The 14731-nt window shown below is 32.3% G+C and overlaps 1 protein-coding gene across 1 annotated transcript in view; it reads left to right on the forward strand.

Annotated features, from left to right (window-relative positions):
* The window catches only part of LOC107726135 (anosmin-1-like), a gene marked incomplete at its 3' end in the record, with an annotated part of 39287 nt that overhangs the window by 16171 nt on the left and 8385 nt on the right, over window positions 1–14731 (forward strand). Inside the window, exons 2-5 of the mRNA XM_016535645.1 lie at window positions 1143–1205; window positions 1276–1498; window positions 9237–9421; window positions 10729–10858. Coding sequence (XP_016391131.1) covers window positions 1143–1205; window positions 1276–1498; window positions 9237–9421; window positions 10729–10858 — 601 coding nt within the window. The remainder of the gene's footprint in view (window positions 1–1142; window positions 1206–1275; window positions 1499–9236; window positions 9422–10728; window positions 10859–14731) is intronic.

Below are 14731 nucleotides of genomic sequence, written 5' to 3' on the forward strand. Positions count from 1 at the left end.
TAATATTAACTTTATTTGTCCCACAGGGGAAACTGTTACTAATGATGGAAATAAACTTTTTTTTTAAATCGTTCAATGTACAGCAAGCCGTGCATTATCCCTTATGTATTCGCTCTTTAGCAGCAGTTTTTTACAGCAATATTTAAATGACACCCTGGTCATTCTTGGTGTACCCAAAATGGTCCCACACTATCGACGAGCATTTCTCTGGTGGAAATAAAGCTTCGCTGTTTGGTCTCTCTGTCACAGTTCATCTAATGCATGTATTAGCCTCTGTGTCTCTGATAAACACGTCATTTTAAGCTGGTGCACCGCTAGTGTAACTTTTTTCGTTTTGCGCAAGCTGCTACAGTTCCGTTCCGTGTAACAGAAACACTCGGTTTAGCGGAACCTTTACGATTAATTAACCGTGATGTTTTAAAGCGCGGTTAATCGCGAAACCGGTTAATCGCTGCATCCCTAGCTGTACAGTCCTTTGGTTTACTTTGTAGTGGAAAGGGCTTTATAAATAAAGTAGACTTGAGACTTGAGACCAAATGCCGGCCCAGTGGAGTTGGGACGAATATTCACATTATATTCATTTTTCTGCCAATATGAAATGAAGAAACATTTGCTTAATTTGGTTATGACGTTTCCTGACTTTGTAACTCGTGAGTAAGAGCGTTAAGACAGAAATAAATACTGTGTTTTTTGTTGTTTTATTGTATTTTATATTTTTATGATTTAATTAATCATTAGTAAGTGTTTAATTTTTTTCTTTTATTTTAAAAATATTTTTTAAATTTTATATTTTTATGATTTAAGTAATTAATAGTCAGTGTTTTATTTTGATTGCTTTTTTATAATGATTTATCTCATTTTAAATGTTTATGATTTAATTAATCATTAGTAAGTGTGTTTTATTTGGATTCATTTTTATTTTAAAATTATTTGATTAATTTTACATTTGTTCAATTATTTAATAGTAAGTGTTTGATTATTGATTTATTTTTATTTTATTTAGTTATTAATAAGGTGTTTTATTTTTATTTGTTTTCATTTAATTTTTTAATTTTTTATTATTTAATTATTAGAAGTTTGGAAAGCTTTTTATATCTCTGTTTTTCCTAATTGAGCGTTTCTTCTTTGTTTTTCGCATTCAGTGTCTGGAGCCTTGCAGGGCATCATGGGACCTGAAGGAGAACCAGTGTCAGGACTTGTGTGAGGTACGGAAACTCTCGCGCCGCTGTGCAAACCTGTGAGAGCTGGCCTGAGATCAGTGACTTCTGCTTTCAGACTCAGTTCCCGAAGAAGCATTACGAGTGTTTGACGAGCTGCGAGTTCCTGCGCTCCGTTCAGACGCTGAAGCCGGGGGACTGTCCTGCGGCGGAGCGCGCGAGCGGATTCGCAGCGGCTTGCGTGGAGAGCTGCGAAACAGACGCCGAGTGCACGGCGCTGAAGAGATGCTGTCCGAACGGATGCGGACACACCTGCCAGATCCCCAAGAACCCCTATAAAGGTACAAACACTTCATCAGCAAAAACAATAAATCATTTACTCCCCTCATGTCGTTCAAACCTGTGTGACTTCCTTTATTCCGTGGGAAGATCTCTGGGTTTTTGCGTCCACGCAATGAAAGTGTAATGTTGTCGTTTTGGACCCCATTGGCTTTCATTGTGTGGACACAAATGAAAAGTCATACAGATCTGCACGTCATCACAGAAAGAGAGAAAAGTCATGCTTAGGTTACGAATTTTTTTAAGATGCAAGTACTTAAAGTTACAAAACTTATTTTTTTCATTTAAGTTTATGTAAACTTTTGCACTAAAGCTGTTAAAGACACTTGTTCATTGAAATCAGAATAAATATTAGATGAAAGTTGAAGCACTAAAATTTATAGCTGGAAATAAATAAAACAAAATTAAATTAAACCTAAATAATAATATAAAAAAATAATAATAAAAATGAGAAAAAACACAAAAATGTTAAAAAAGTAAACTAAAATTAAATTGAAAATTAAAATATACAAATAAAAGGTAATTCGAAATAATAAATTGTTTAAATGTAATGTAAATGCATACTAAATTACTAAAACTAAAAACAAATTAGTAATATTTAAAAAAAAACTATAAAAATGAAATGAAAACTAAAAATATAAAATAACAGCTAATTCAATATTAATAAAAACTAAAATAGTATATAAATAATACTAAAATACTAAAGAGTCACTTTGGATAAAAGCATCTGCCAAATGCATAAATGTAATGTAAGTCAAAACATTAATAAAAATAACATAAAAAAGTTTTTTTTACTTGAACTACTAAATCAATTAAAACTAATATATAAAAATGATATAGAAAAAATTAAGAAGTATAAATATATAAAACTATAAATATAAATGACAAAAAACCACAACAAAAGTACTAAAGCTTTAACTAAAATTAAAAAAAATATATATTTTTAATTCAAAATATTCACAAAACCTATGCATTTTTTTTTACTGTAAATACTAAAATAACTAAAACTAATAAATAATTTATTATATAATTTATTAGTTTAGTTACATTAAAAACATATAAACATAAAATCAGTATAAATATTAGATGAAAGTTGAAGCACTAAAATTACTAGCTGGAAATAAATAAAACAAAATATACACTATATTTTTTTTTAATTCAAAATATTCACAAAACCTATGCATTTTTTTTACTGTAAATACTAAAATAACTAAAACTAATAAATAATTTATTATATAATTTATTAGTTTAGTTACATTAAAAACATATAAACATAAAATCAGTATAAATATTAGATGAAAGTTGAAGCACTAAAATTACTAGCTGGAAATAAATAAAACAAAATATACACAAAACCTATGCATTTTTTTACTGTAAGTACTAAAATAACTAAAACTAATTTATTAAATAATTTATGAGTTTAATTACATTAAAAACCTATAAATATAAAAAAATAAAATATAAATGACAAAAACACACAACACAAGTTCTAAAAATGTAACTAAAATTAAAGTGAAAACAGAAATTCTAAAAAATAAAATAAAATTCCAAATATAGATGAAAACTGTAACACAGAAGTGTGGCGTCTGAAAGTTGTTGCTTCACGGTTTGTCTGTATTGATGTCAGATTTACGGCTTCCCCCTGGTTTTTGCAGAAAGCCGTAAAGCCTTTTATTGAAATGCAAAGGCGATCAGAGAGAGCTGCTGCTGCTGCTGGTGTCAGGAGTGTAATTGTTTCTCTCTGTTAGAAGATCAGCGATGCTGGAAACCATTATCAGGTCAAAGTGAGCTTCGCTGCTCTGTCGATGGCTCTCAGATGTTCCTGTAACCTCGTCTTTCTCCTCGACCCCAAGACGAAGCCCGGTTCAACGAGTAATATCAGTAACACGCTGCTTAAAGCCTTTATTCAGAATGCATTATGAAGTATTCATCATGCATGTTGTAATGCATTATATCTCTTCACAGATGCATTATAATATTTGCAGGTTCCTTGTTGCATCTTAAATCAGTCGTGTGTTTTAATGCATTTACCGTCTAAAGATGTGATAATCAATAGATAAGAATCATAATGTATTATAACTGTGATTATAATTAATTATGAGATCCTGCAATGCATCATGGGGTGCATCGTTAATAAAATACTTTTATAATGCATTATATATTAGGCCTGTATTCTATATATAAAGATAAAACAATAGAGCAAGGATTTTAAAGTTGAATGAAGATATTTTATTATTTTTCATATTTTTGCAATACATTTACGGGAAGCTCAAAGGCCAGTGCTATTTTAGTATCATTGAGAAATTATTATGTATTTAATATTTTGAATTCGTTTTTTTTCTGTTTAGTATTCATTGTAATTTTTGTATTTTTTAGTAATTTTTGTAATTTTTTCTAGTTCATATTTTTTCATGTTAAACATGTCTGCAGTTTTTATTCATTTTTATTTCAGTTTTAGTTATTTAGTGCATCAAGTTAAACTAAATGAAAATGAGAAATGTTGCCTTGGCAACTAGCTGAAAAAAAAAACAGTTTTTAAATGTAATTTTATTTCAGTTAATGTTTATTTCAAATTAGCAAATATGTTTTTTTATGGTTTTAGATTTAGTTAATAATATAATAACCCCGATTTTTGCATACATTTTCTGGTCACGTTTTTGGTAACGTGATTGACTTGAGATTTATGTTTGGACGTAACAATGAATAAATGGAAGAGTTTTAATATATTATAACTAAATTGTTTATAATTAATTATGAGATCATACAATGCATTGTAGGGTGCATCGTTGATGCATCAAAAATACTTTCATAAATGCATTATATATGAAGGCTTTAAGTAAAGTGTTACCGTAATGTCAAAACTACCGACATATGCAGTGCATGTTTTTGCTCTGACCGCGTTTTGTGATTTGCACACATGGTTTTGTCTCTCTAATGATGCATTTGAAAGTGTGAAGCCAGAACGGCGTTTCAGGAGAGTTTCTGAAGATATTCCTGAACGCCTTGTTTCTTTTGATTTAGTGAGCTTCCCGAGAGTGGGGCGTTTGTGAACCACGCGCTCTTCTGTGATGTTCAAAGCCGTCGGCAGGACGTTTTTCTCTTCTCAGATACGTGTTTTCATGTTCTCTGGGCAGTTTGTGCTTTCGTGCTACATTGTAGATACAATTCCCAGGGAATGCATGATAATAAAGCTGAAATATAATACATATTAGATAAAAAACAACTAAACAACTAAGTTGAAGCACAAAAATAACTTACTAGAAATAAATTGAACTTAAACTGAAATAATAAATTAAACCTAAATAATAATATATTTTTTTTTAATTAATAAAAATTACAAAAATGCATACGACATTGCTGAAAAAAAGGAAAATTAAAACGACAACCGAAAGTATCAAAATAAAAGCTAATTCAAAATATTTATTAAAAACTATAATAGTATATAAATAATACTGACTCTAATCCACACTGTATAAATGTAATGTAAATACATGAATAAAGAAAAAAATCGTCCTTCTTTGCTACATAAATAAAAGCTCAAACTAAAACTGAAATATAAATAAATTAAACCTAATTGGTAATAGTAAAAAAAAATATATATATAATAATAATAATAAATAGCTATTTCAAAATATTAATCAAAACTATAATACTTTATAAATAATATTAAAATACTAAAACGTCACTTTACATAAAAGTGTCTGCCAATACATAAATATGATGTACATGTAAAAGCATAAATGTAGTAAAATCATCCTTGCTGTTTTGATTTGGAGGACTAAATGGCAAATTATGTAAATCATGTGACGATTTAATTTAGTGTTACAACTAGGCTGAAATTTAAAAATATATATATAAATCTTAATTTAATTAACAATTTAAATTAGTATTACAAGTAAACTGAAATAAAAAATAAATAGTAGATGATTTGATGATTTAATTTAGTGTAACACCTAAGCTGAAATATTAGATGAAGCACTACAATTTTTAATATTAAAAAAGGACAAAAACACATTAAAAAATTACCAAAAATTACCAAAAATTGAAATTAAAACTGAAAATATAATATAATAAATTTAATTTTTTAGTTTAATTTTTTAATGTGTTTTTGTCATTTTAATCTTTTTTTTTATTACTAATTAAGTTTAATTTATTTAAAAAAATTTTTAGTGTTACAGCTCCACAAACTCACTTAAATAGCTCGATCTTCACGTTGCATGAGCGCAACATTTACATTTATGCATTTGACAGATGCATTTATCCAAAGCGACTTTGCATTTACATTGCATTAAAGTTATATATTTCATAAGTTCATGCATTCCCTGGGAATCGAACCCATGACCTTGCGGCTGCGAGCGCGTGCTGAGCTCCAGGAGTACTTCACCGCAGTAAAGCAGGTGTGTTTTGGAGGAGATGACGTGCACCTGCGGACGCCGGAGCTTCGTGGAGGTTTGTGTGGTTTCTGGATGAACTTCTCCAGATCCTGCTCTCGGAGCAAGAGTGTGAATTCCAGCGCTGGTTCAGGAACGCTGTGGGATTTTACTGGAGCGCCGGGATTGGAGCGGACGTCACACGCATGCTGGAGCTGTGAAACCGCAGCGCAATCGAACACAGCTGTTCTGCTGCTCCTCCGATCTGCTCCTGGAGAACTGGCCTTCAGCAGCACCGCTGTCGTCAAATCCGGCCGTCGCTGATCGTTTAATGCGAACGGATCTCCTGAACAGGCGTTCAGTCCTTGAACTTCTTCATCCACAGTGGAAATCTTCGTCATCACTGCATTTCTCCATATGCTGATTCTCATGCAGATGTTGAGAATCACTGGTGCTTTTCATTTTATTACTGTCAAGTAGGGCTGTCAGGTGATTGAAAGGTTTAATTAATTACATGTGCCAATGTGATCGCACAGTAATCACACATCAATTCAGGTTGAGAAATTTACCCCCAAAAGATAATTTAAAGACATTGTATTAAATGAGAAAAGCATTGAATAGACATGACAAAAAGTAGCTTTAGAAAGAAGTTTGATTCAGCAAATCACTGCCTTAATGAGTCATTGAATCATTCATTTAACCAATTCGTTCAAATAGCTGATTTGTTCTGAAAAGAAGCAGTTTACTGTCTTTATGAACGAGTCACTGAATCATCAGCTCACTCAAGTCGTTAAAACGACTGATTCATTCAGAAACAAAGCAAGTGACTGTCTTTCTGAACGAGTCACTGAATTATTGGCTCATTCGATTCGTTCAAATGGCTGATTTGTTCTGAAAAAAAGCAGCAGTTTACTGTCTTTATGAACAAGTCAATAAATAATTGACTTACTCGAGTCGTTAAAACGACTGATTCATTCAGAAACTAACAAAGTGACTGTCTTTATGAACGAGTCACTGAATCATCAGCTCACTTGATTCGTTTAAATGGCCGATTCGTTCAGAAACGAAGCAAGTGACTTTCTTTATGAACGAGTCACTGAATCATTGTCTCCCTTGATTCGTTTAAATGGCCGATTCGTTCAGAAGCAAAGCAAGTGACTGTCTTTCTGAACGAGTCACTGAATCATTGGCTCATTCGATTCGTTCAAATGGCTGATTTGTTCTGAAACGAAGCAGTTTACTGTCTTTATGAACAAGTCACTGAATCATTGACTCACTCGAGTCGTTAAAACGACTGATTCATTCAGAAACTAACAAAGTGACTAGCTGCACTGCTGATGTTAGCGCAGTAGTGAGAGCTCTTTAAATTTTGGCGCTGTTGTGAAGACGCATGTCACGTGACAACATCAACATGGCGGATGTAGTACGTCCGAATTCCATTCATACTACTCTCATTCATACTATATAGAACGTACTTTTTTAACGGTCGAGTAGTACGTTCAAATTCAAATGTAGTACCTACTAAGCAGTATGCGATTTCGGACGCACCCACTGTCTTTATGAACGAGTCATTGAATCATCAGCTCACTTGATTCGTTTAAATGGCTGATTCGTTCAGAAACTAAGCAAGTGACTTTCTTTATGAACGAGTTACTGAATCATTGTCTCACTTGATTCGTTTAAACGGCCGATTCGTTCAGAAACAAAGCAAGTGACTGTCTTTATGAATGAGTCACTGAAACTAAAAACTTATAAATATAAGCCCCACATCTTCAGTGCTGTTCTCTGATGAAAATGCCTCCTGCTTCTCGACTAATTTCTGGAGACATTGGACGTCTTTGAGCTTCATGTCTTTCACGTCGCTCCTCAATCAGCAGCGCTCCATCACAGCTGTAACGAATCGAGGAAAGACACGGAGCAGAACATTTTCTCCCTTCTCTTTCCCCCCTGAAGCTTTGTACTTAATAAATCTTTAATTTATTGCATATGGAAGAATTTCAGATGTCTTTGAGGGTTAAATGGAAGTCACTGCCATATGGAGCAGATGGAGGTTTGCTGTGAGAGCATCACATGAACATCACTTTATATCGCTATTTATCATGACGGAGTTATTTTTAACTATTGCACATCTATTGAAACAATTTTATGTTTTGAGTAATCATGTGATAATGTCTGTTTTCATCTAATCCAGCAAACAGAAGACCTTACAAATGAAAAATTATATTATTGTCTCATTTTTTTTTTAATATTTGTATTATTTAATTGTTTTTTTAATTGAATATTGTATTTATTAGATCAAAGTTATTTTACTATTATTCATATACTTATAGTTTTTATTCATATTTTGAATTAGTTTTTATCTTATATTATTATTTATATATTGTTTTATTTATTATTTTATGTATATTTTTGATTTTCGTTTTAATTTTAGTTAAAGTTTTACCAATTGTGTTGTGTTCTCACTTTTTAAAATGTTATTATTAGTTTTATTTTCCATTTTAGTTTTAAAGCTTTAGTAATTTTCTTGTGTATTTTCACTTTTTTATTTTATTATTAGTTTTATTTCCCATTTTAATTTGAAAGATTTAGTATTTTCTGTTTTCACTTTTTATTATTAGTTTTATTTTCCATTTTATTTTAGTTAAAATTGTAGTAATTTTGTTGTGTATTTTGACTTTTTAAAAAAAAAAATTTTATTAGTAGTTTTATTTTCCATTTTAATTTCAGTAAAAGTTTTAGTATTTTTTGTTTGTTTTTATATTTCACTTTTATTAGTTTCATTTTTTTATATATATATCTATATAGGTTTTTTATTAATTTTATTTCAGTTTTAGTTTATTCATTATTTTAGTACATCAAATCAAACTAAATAAAAAAAAGAGAAACTTTGACTTGGCAACTAGTTGAGATAAAATATATATATTTTAATATTTTATTTAATTTCAGTTAACATATATTTTATTTCAAGTAACTAAATGTTATTTTATGATTTTAGTTTTAGTTAACGGTAATAATCCTATATTAGATTTTTCCATAAAAACAAATCGCCCTCCAAATTGCACCCAAAATCTAGAAAAAAAATATTATTATTATTATTATGGAAAGTGTGCAAATTTCTAAAGTCACCTTTATTTATATAGTGCTTTTATAAAGAACAAGAAACACATTTAAAGATTTTTTTATTAAAATATCCAAAAACCACTAGAACAGTGTTATATATTTTGCTGACTTGTGTACTTACACTATCCCAAATGTTTCGAAGAATGTTTAAATCCAGAGAAATAAGCAATTTCCATTAATATGTGCAGATTTCAGCACTAGTGTCTGGTGTTTTGATTAAAGCGTCTCTGTCTGTCCGTCCGTCTCTCAGGATCTCCTCTGAAGCCGCGGAAGGAGCTGCTGTTTGTGGAGCAGCCGTCAGGACTGCTGGAGGTTCGCTGGTCGTCCCGCTTTAACGTCTCCGTGGAGCCGGTGCTTTACGTGCTGCAGCGACGCTGGAACTTCGGCATCCATCCCAGCGAAGACGACGCTACGCCGTGGCAGGACATCGCTCAGGTCAGGCCTTTCACCCATTCGTGCAACTATATGCATCTTAAAAACATGACACTATTTAATTTAGCGACCCAGCTGGCACTTAAAAGACAATTAAAGGAGTAGTTCACTTCCAGAGTATAAATCTCCTGATAATTTATTCTCCCTCATGTCGTGTTCATGTCTTTCTTTCTTCAGTCGCAATGAAATGAAGGTTTTTCAGGAAAACATTCCAGGATTTTTCTCCATATAATGGACTTCAGTGGTGCTCAACGGGTTGAAGGTCCAAACTGCAGATTCATTGCAGCTTCAAAGAGCTCTACACGTTCCCAGCCAAGGAATAAGGCTCTTATCTAGAGAAACCATTGCTCATTTTCTTAAAAAAAAATAAAAATGTATATACTATTTAACCACAAATGCTCGACTTCACGCATGACATAATCACATTGGAATTAGAATTGGAAGTCCACTATATGGAGAAAAATCCTGGAATGTTTTCCTCAAAAACCTTAATTTCGTTGTGACTGAAGAAAGAAAGACATGAACATCTTGGATGACATGGGGGCGAGTAAATTACCAGGAGATTTTTATTCTGGAAGTGAACTAATCCTTCAACATTCAGAAATATTATCAGATGTATTCTGAACTTGATGGACACAAAACAATAGATCAGATTAAATGAAATTTATGTGCACATTTTTTTAAATTAATTTATTAGTTATGTTTAGTATCATTATATGTCAATATACTATTATAATTTTTATTAATATTTTGAATTAGTTTTTACTTTTATATTTTCCACTCAATTAAAAACCGACAAATAAAATCAAGTCTTTTTTTTATGTTTTTTCTTGTTCAATAGCCATTTTTCCCCTCGAAAATTCATCACAATTCAATAGTAAAATTGGAAAGCTTTTGTTTCATGCCAACTATACTGCAAAAAAATGATGTTCTATTTTAAATTATTAGAGAGACATTTACTTAAGATAATAAGTTTTGTTTTCTGAAAAATTTATCAAAATTAAGCGACATTGGCAGATATTTGTTCTTGTTTTAAGCAAAAACTCACTACATTTTGATACGAAAATGAAAATGAAAAGTCATTTTTCTTCAGTAAATGTATCTTGATTTAAGAATGTTTAGATATTTGTACTGGAAAACAAGAAGTTAGAACGTCATTTTTTGCAGTGTTTAAGCAAATACACAGATGCTCAGATGTCTCTCCAGTCTTTCATGTTTTGAAATAGATCAGATTCCAAGCTCATATTCAGGGTCGCATGTATGTGACCCCGTGACCTCTGGCCGTGACCTTTGACCCCTGTGCCCCTCAGGTTGCTGAAGAGCGCGTGCTGCTGAGCGACGTCCGGCCGAGCAGGTGGTATCAGTTCCGCGTGGCGGCGGTGAACGTTCATGGCACCCGCGGCTTCACGGCTCCCAGCAAACACTTCCGCTCGTCCCGAGGTGAGTCTGACAGATTTACAGTCCTCACAGGTGCAGCCCTTCACCTGCTGCTCACTGTAGGCCTGATTTACTCCCTGAGCTACTATTCAAGCTGCTTCATCTTCTTCTTCTTCTTCTGAGACTAAGTTTAGTCAGTATCTCCTCCTAGAGTTTTGAAGCGACTACCTCCAAACTCGGCTTAGACCTTCAGACTTTTAGTTTTAGTGGATGATAATAACCCTGATAATGACTGAAAGCTGATTTCTGATTTCTTTAACAAGCTTGAACCTGACTCGTGCTGCTCTGATAGATTTACTCTCGCTGTAGATGAGAGAGCAATGGTTATGGCATGAGACTCTAAGTCCTGATGATATGTGAGATGTATGAGACACTTTAAAGGGATAGTTCACCCAAAAATGAAAATTAGCCCATTATGTACTCACCCGCAAGCCATCCTAGGTGTATTTGACTTTCTTCTTTCCAAGAATCCAATCGGAGTTATATTAAAAAATGTGTTGGCTCTTCCAAGCTTTATAATGTTAGTGAATGGGTGTTATTTTTCAATAGTCCAAAAGAAGCCCAATAAAGCACATCCATCCATAATAAAGAGTGTCCCATATGGCTCTGTGAGGTGAATAAAGGCCTCCTGAAACGAATTGATGCGTTTGTGTAAGAAAAATATCCATATTTAAAACTTTATAAAGTGGAAATCAGGATTAGGCATCAAATAAAATGTGCAAAAATGTTATGAAATGCACACATTTAATGAGAAAGTGTGACGTGACAGAGAAAAACACAATTTTTACAATCAGCAGCATTGAATTAGTAAGAAACGAGTATTGAGTTCATTTACAGTTACATTTATTCATTTAGCAGATGCTTTTATCCAGAGCGACTTACATATTCAGCAAATATTATGCAGGGCCGGGTTATTATATTATAATCCTGAGAGTAATATGAACTATATTCAGTCATTTAAATTCATCAATTTGGTGTAAAACTTATCTGCCTTATTGTTAAATTGAAATTAAAAGCTATTTGTATGATAACAATAAAAACATTTAACATGAGCTCAAGACTTGTCGCAGTCCTGCTCCACTCTCCTCTCTTTGCGATGCATTACGTACAGTACGTCGTATGTTCATTCTTGTAAATGTTTTGTTTGTAAATTGCAGCTTTGTGACTTTATGTCCACTAATTGTGGCTTTGTTTCTCATACATCAGTGAGAGTCATGAGAGTCTGCTTCCCTCACAGCATCACAATCCGCTCTTGTTTATTCCAACCAAAATCTCTTCAGCGCCGTAATTATGACTTACAAACTCATACAAGCGACTTCCTAGCAGGATCCGATCTCATCTTCTGATATATAACGTCTATAACTAGTGACCTGTGATGATGCATTACAGTGTTTTTATTCAGTCAGTGAGCTCTGTAGAATTAATGAGTGTGTCAGTACAGTTATTCATATGGCATTCAGTCAGTTCACCTGATTTGCAGAGACTTTCTTTGATTATTTATGTTTTGCACGAGCATCTGGTTTTCAGACGGGCCTCAATAACAGGAACCCAATGGCTCTAGTTTGGCCCATTTTCCCATTAAAATCCCATTTGCTTAACTTCACTTCCTCTACACAGATGACATCATTTCCCTTAGATGTGGACGACGCCACCATCACATTCACACGTGCTCAGTGATCGCAAGAAAACTCACTACATCATGCTGTTTTTATTTAGTTTTTCTTTCTAATTGATACTGAGCCTGATCCAGTAGGTGACTGCTTCAAATGTACAGAAATTTTTTTGTAACAAATTACGTGAATTTATAATAATTATAATATTAAATGAAATAAAATAGAAAAACTGTGAAATAATTCCTTTATCATGAAGACTAAAATTTATAATTTATTAAAAAATAAAATAAAAATACTACATGCTGGTTCATGAGTGGTAAATTATCTGTTCATCAGCACCTTTGTTATTGTTAACTAAACCTAAAACTATGAAAAATATTTTTTGTTAATTGAAATAAAGCTGAAATAGAATACTAAAACGTATTTTTTTAGAATACTAAAGCTTAAACTTATTAAACTGAAATAAAATAAATTAAAGCAAATTAATTTAATATTTAATTTATTTTATGTTATTAAAACAAAAACGAATACAATTAACAAGAGCACAACAAAATTACCAGTTTTATTTTAGCATCGTTGAGATACTATTATAGTTTTTATTAATATTTTGAATTTGTTTTTATTTTTAAATTTTCTATATATTTTATGTTTTCATTTTAATTTTATTTACAGTTTTAGTAATATTGTTGTTCATTTTTATTAGTGGTTTTTTAAAGTCTGTATGTCTAAATAGTTTTTATTCATTTTTTTTTATTATTATTTATTTTAGTTTTAGTCATTTTAGTACATCAAGTTAAACTAATTGAAAATGAAAAATGTTGCCTTGGCAACTAGCTGAAATAACATAAGTTTAATGTTTTTTTTATATTTTATTTTACTTCAGTTAAAATTTATTTTGTTTCAGTTAACAAATTTTGTTTGCTCTTAGGTCTAGTTAATAATAACTCTAAATTTGAACTAAAATTAAAATTAAAACTGAAAATATAAAAATAACTAATACTATAGAATATAAATAATACTATACATTATTTAATATTAAATAAATATGATATTTATAAATATTGTAAAAGTGCATTTCAGGGTTTGATCGGTCATTTTTATTGTTATATTCTGTGTTTGTTTACATTAGAGGTCGACCGATTGATCGGCCGGCCGATTAATCGGCCGATTTTTGGCATTTTTTAATTAATCGGCATCGGCCGATTGTGCTGAAAATTAGGCCGATTTATAGGAAGGCGCATCTGCAGCAGCTAAGCGTTGTTGTGGAACGCTGTACCGGAGAACCTCTCTCCCTCTGAGGCTGCATGTGAGACGGAGCAGCTCACACTCTGCAGCCGTGCCTTGTTCACACACAGCTTCAGCTAACGATGGCCGGGCAAAACAGACCGTTTTCAAAAGCATAATTACGTTTTACCCTACTAGAATTGATGCCGACCGTCCTTATCATATTCATAAGTGTAACAAGTCATTTGCATGTGAAAGTAGAAACAATTCAGACGAAACTTCGGGGCTGGCTAAAACATGCATGTTAACTTTCCTCATTAAATGTGTGTGTGGGTCCGATGCCATCGCTCGCGGCCAGTGCAGGCTGTGTAATATGTGTGAAATCTTTTATTTTTGTTATCACTATGGCCATTTGACTTATAGCAGTATCCAGTGTTTCCCATACACTGATTTATTTGTGGTGGTTCGTCACAATATCAAAACCACAAATAGATTTTCCAAAAGGCTTATACTTCGTTGAATAAACTGAGCACTGCACGTTTCAAAATTAAAATGCAGCGCGGGTGTTTTTATATGAACGTATCTTTGAAAAGAACCGACCGTCTTCAGAAAAGCTTTTGTTATTTTCATTTCGTCTTTCCTGTAATGCCTGATAAAGTAGCGCTTATTTGATTACAGCCGTTACCGGGGAAACAGCTATATTTCCCGCTTCAACAGCGCCTCCTGATGGCAGAGAATCAATTTGCATTTGCAAGTCTGTGGGAAACGCTGGTGTTTGTCAGCAAACATAAACAAAAAGCATGCTTCAGAACAATTTTGAGAAGGTGCTTAAGTTTTGAGCCATGTATTATTACTATGAATTAGGCTACTACTATTACTATCTTGTACCTTGCAATAAACATTTAATTGCAATAAACACTCAAACTATCTTTTATGAGATGAAGGGGGGAAAAAGAAAAGAAAATTGGCCAAACATATCGGCCAAAAAAATCGGCATCATATATCGGCCATCGGCTGCCCTGATTTCTAAATATCGGCA

Source organism: Sinocyclocheilus rhinocerous, unplaced genomic scaffold (assembly GCF_001515625.1).
Source record: "Sinocyclocheilus rhinocerous isolate Xijiao unplaced genomic scaffold, SAMN03320098_v1.1 scaffold4502, whole genome shotgun sequence".
Lineage (NCBI taxonomy): Eukaryota > Metazoa > Chordata > Actinopteri > Cypriniformes > Cyprinidae > Sinocyclocheilus > Sinocyclocheilus rhinocerous.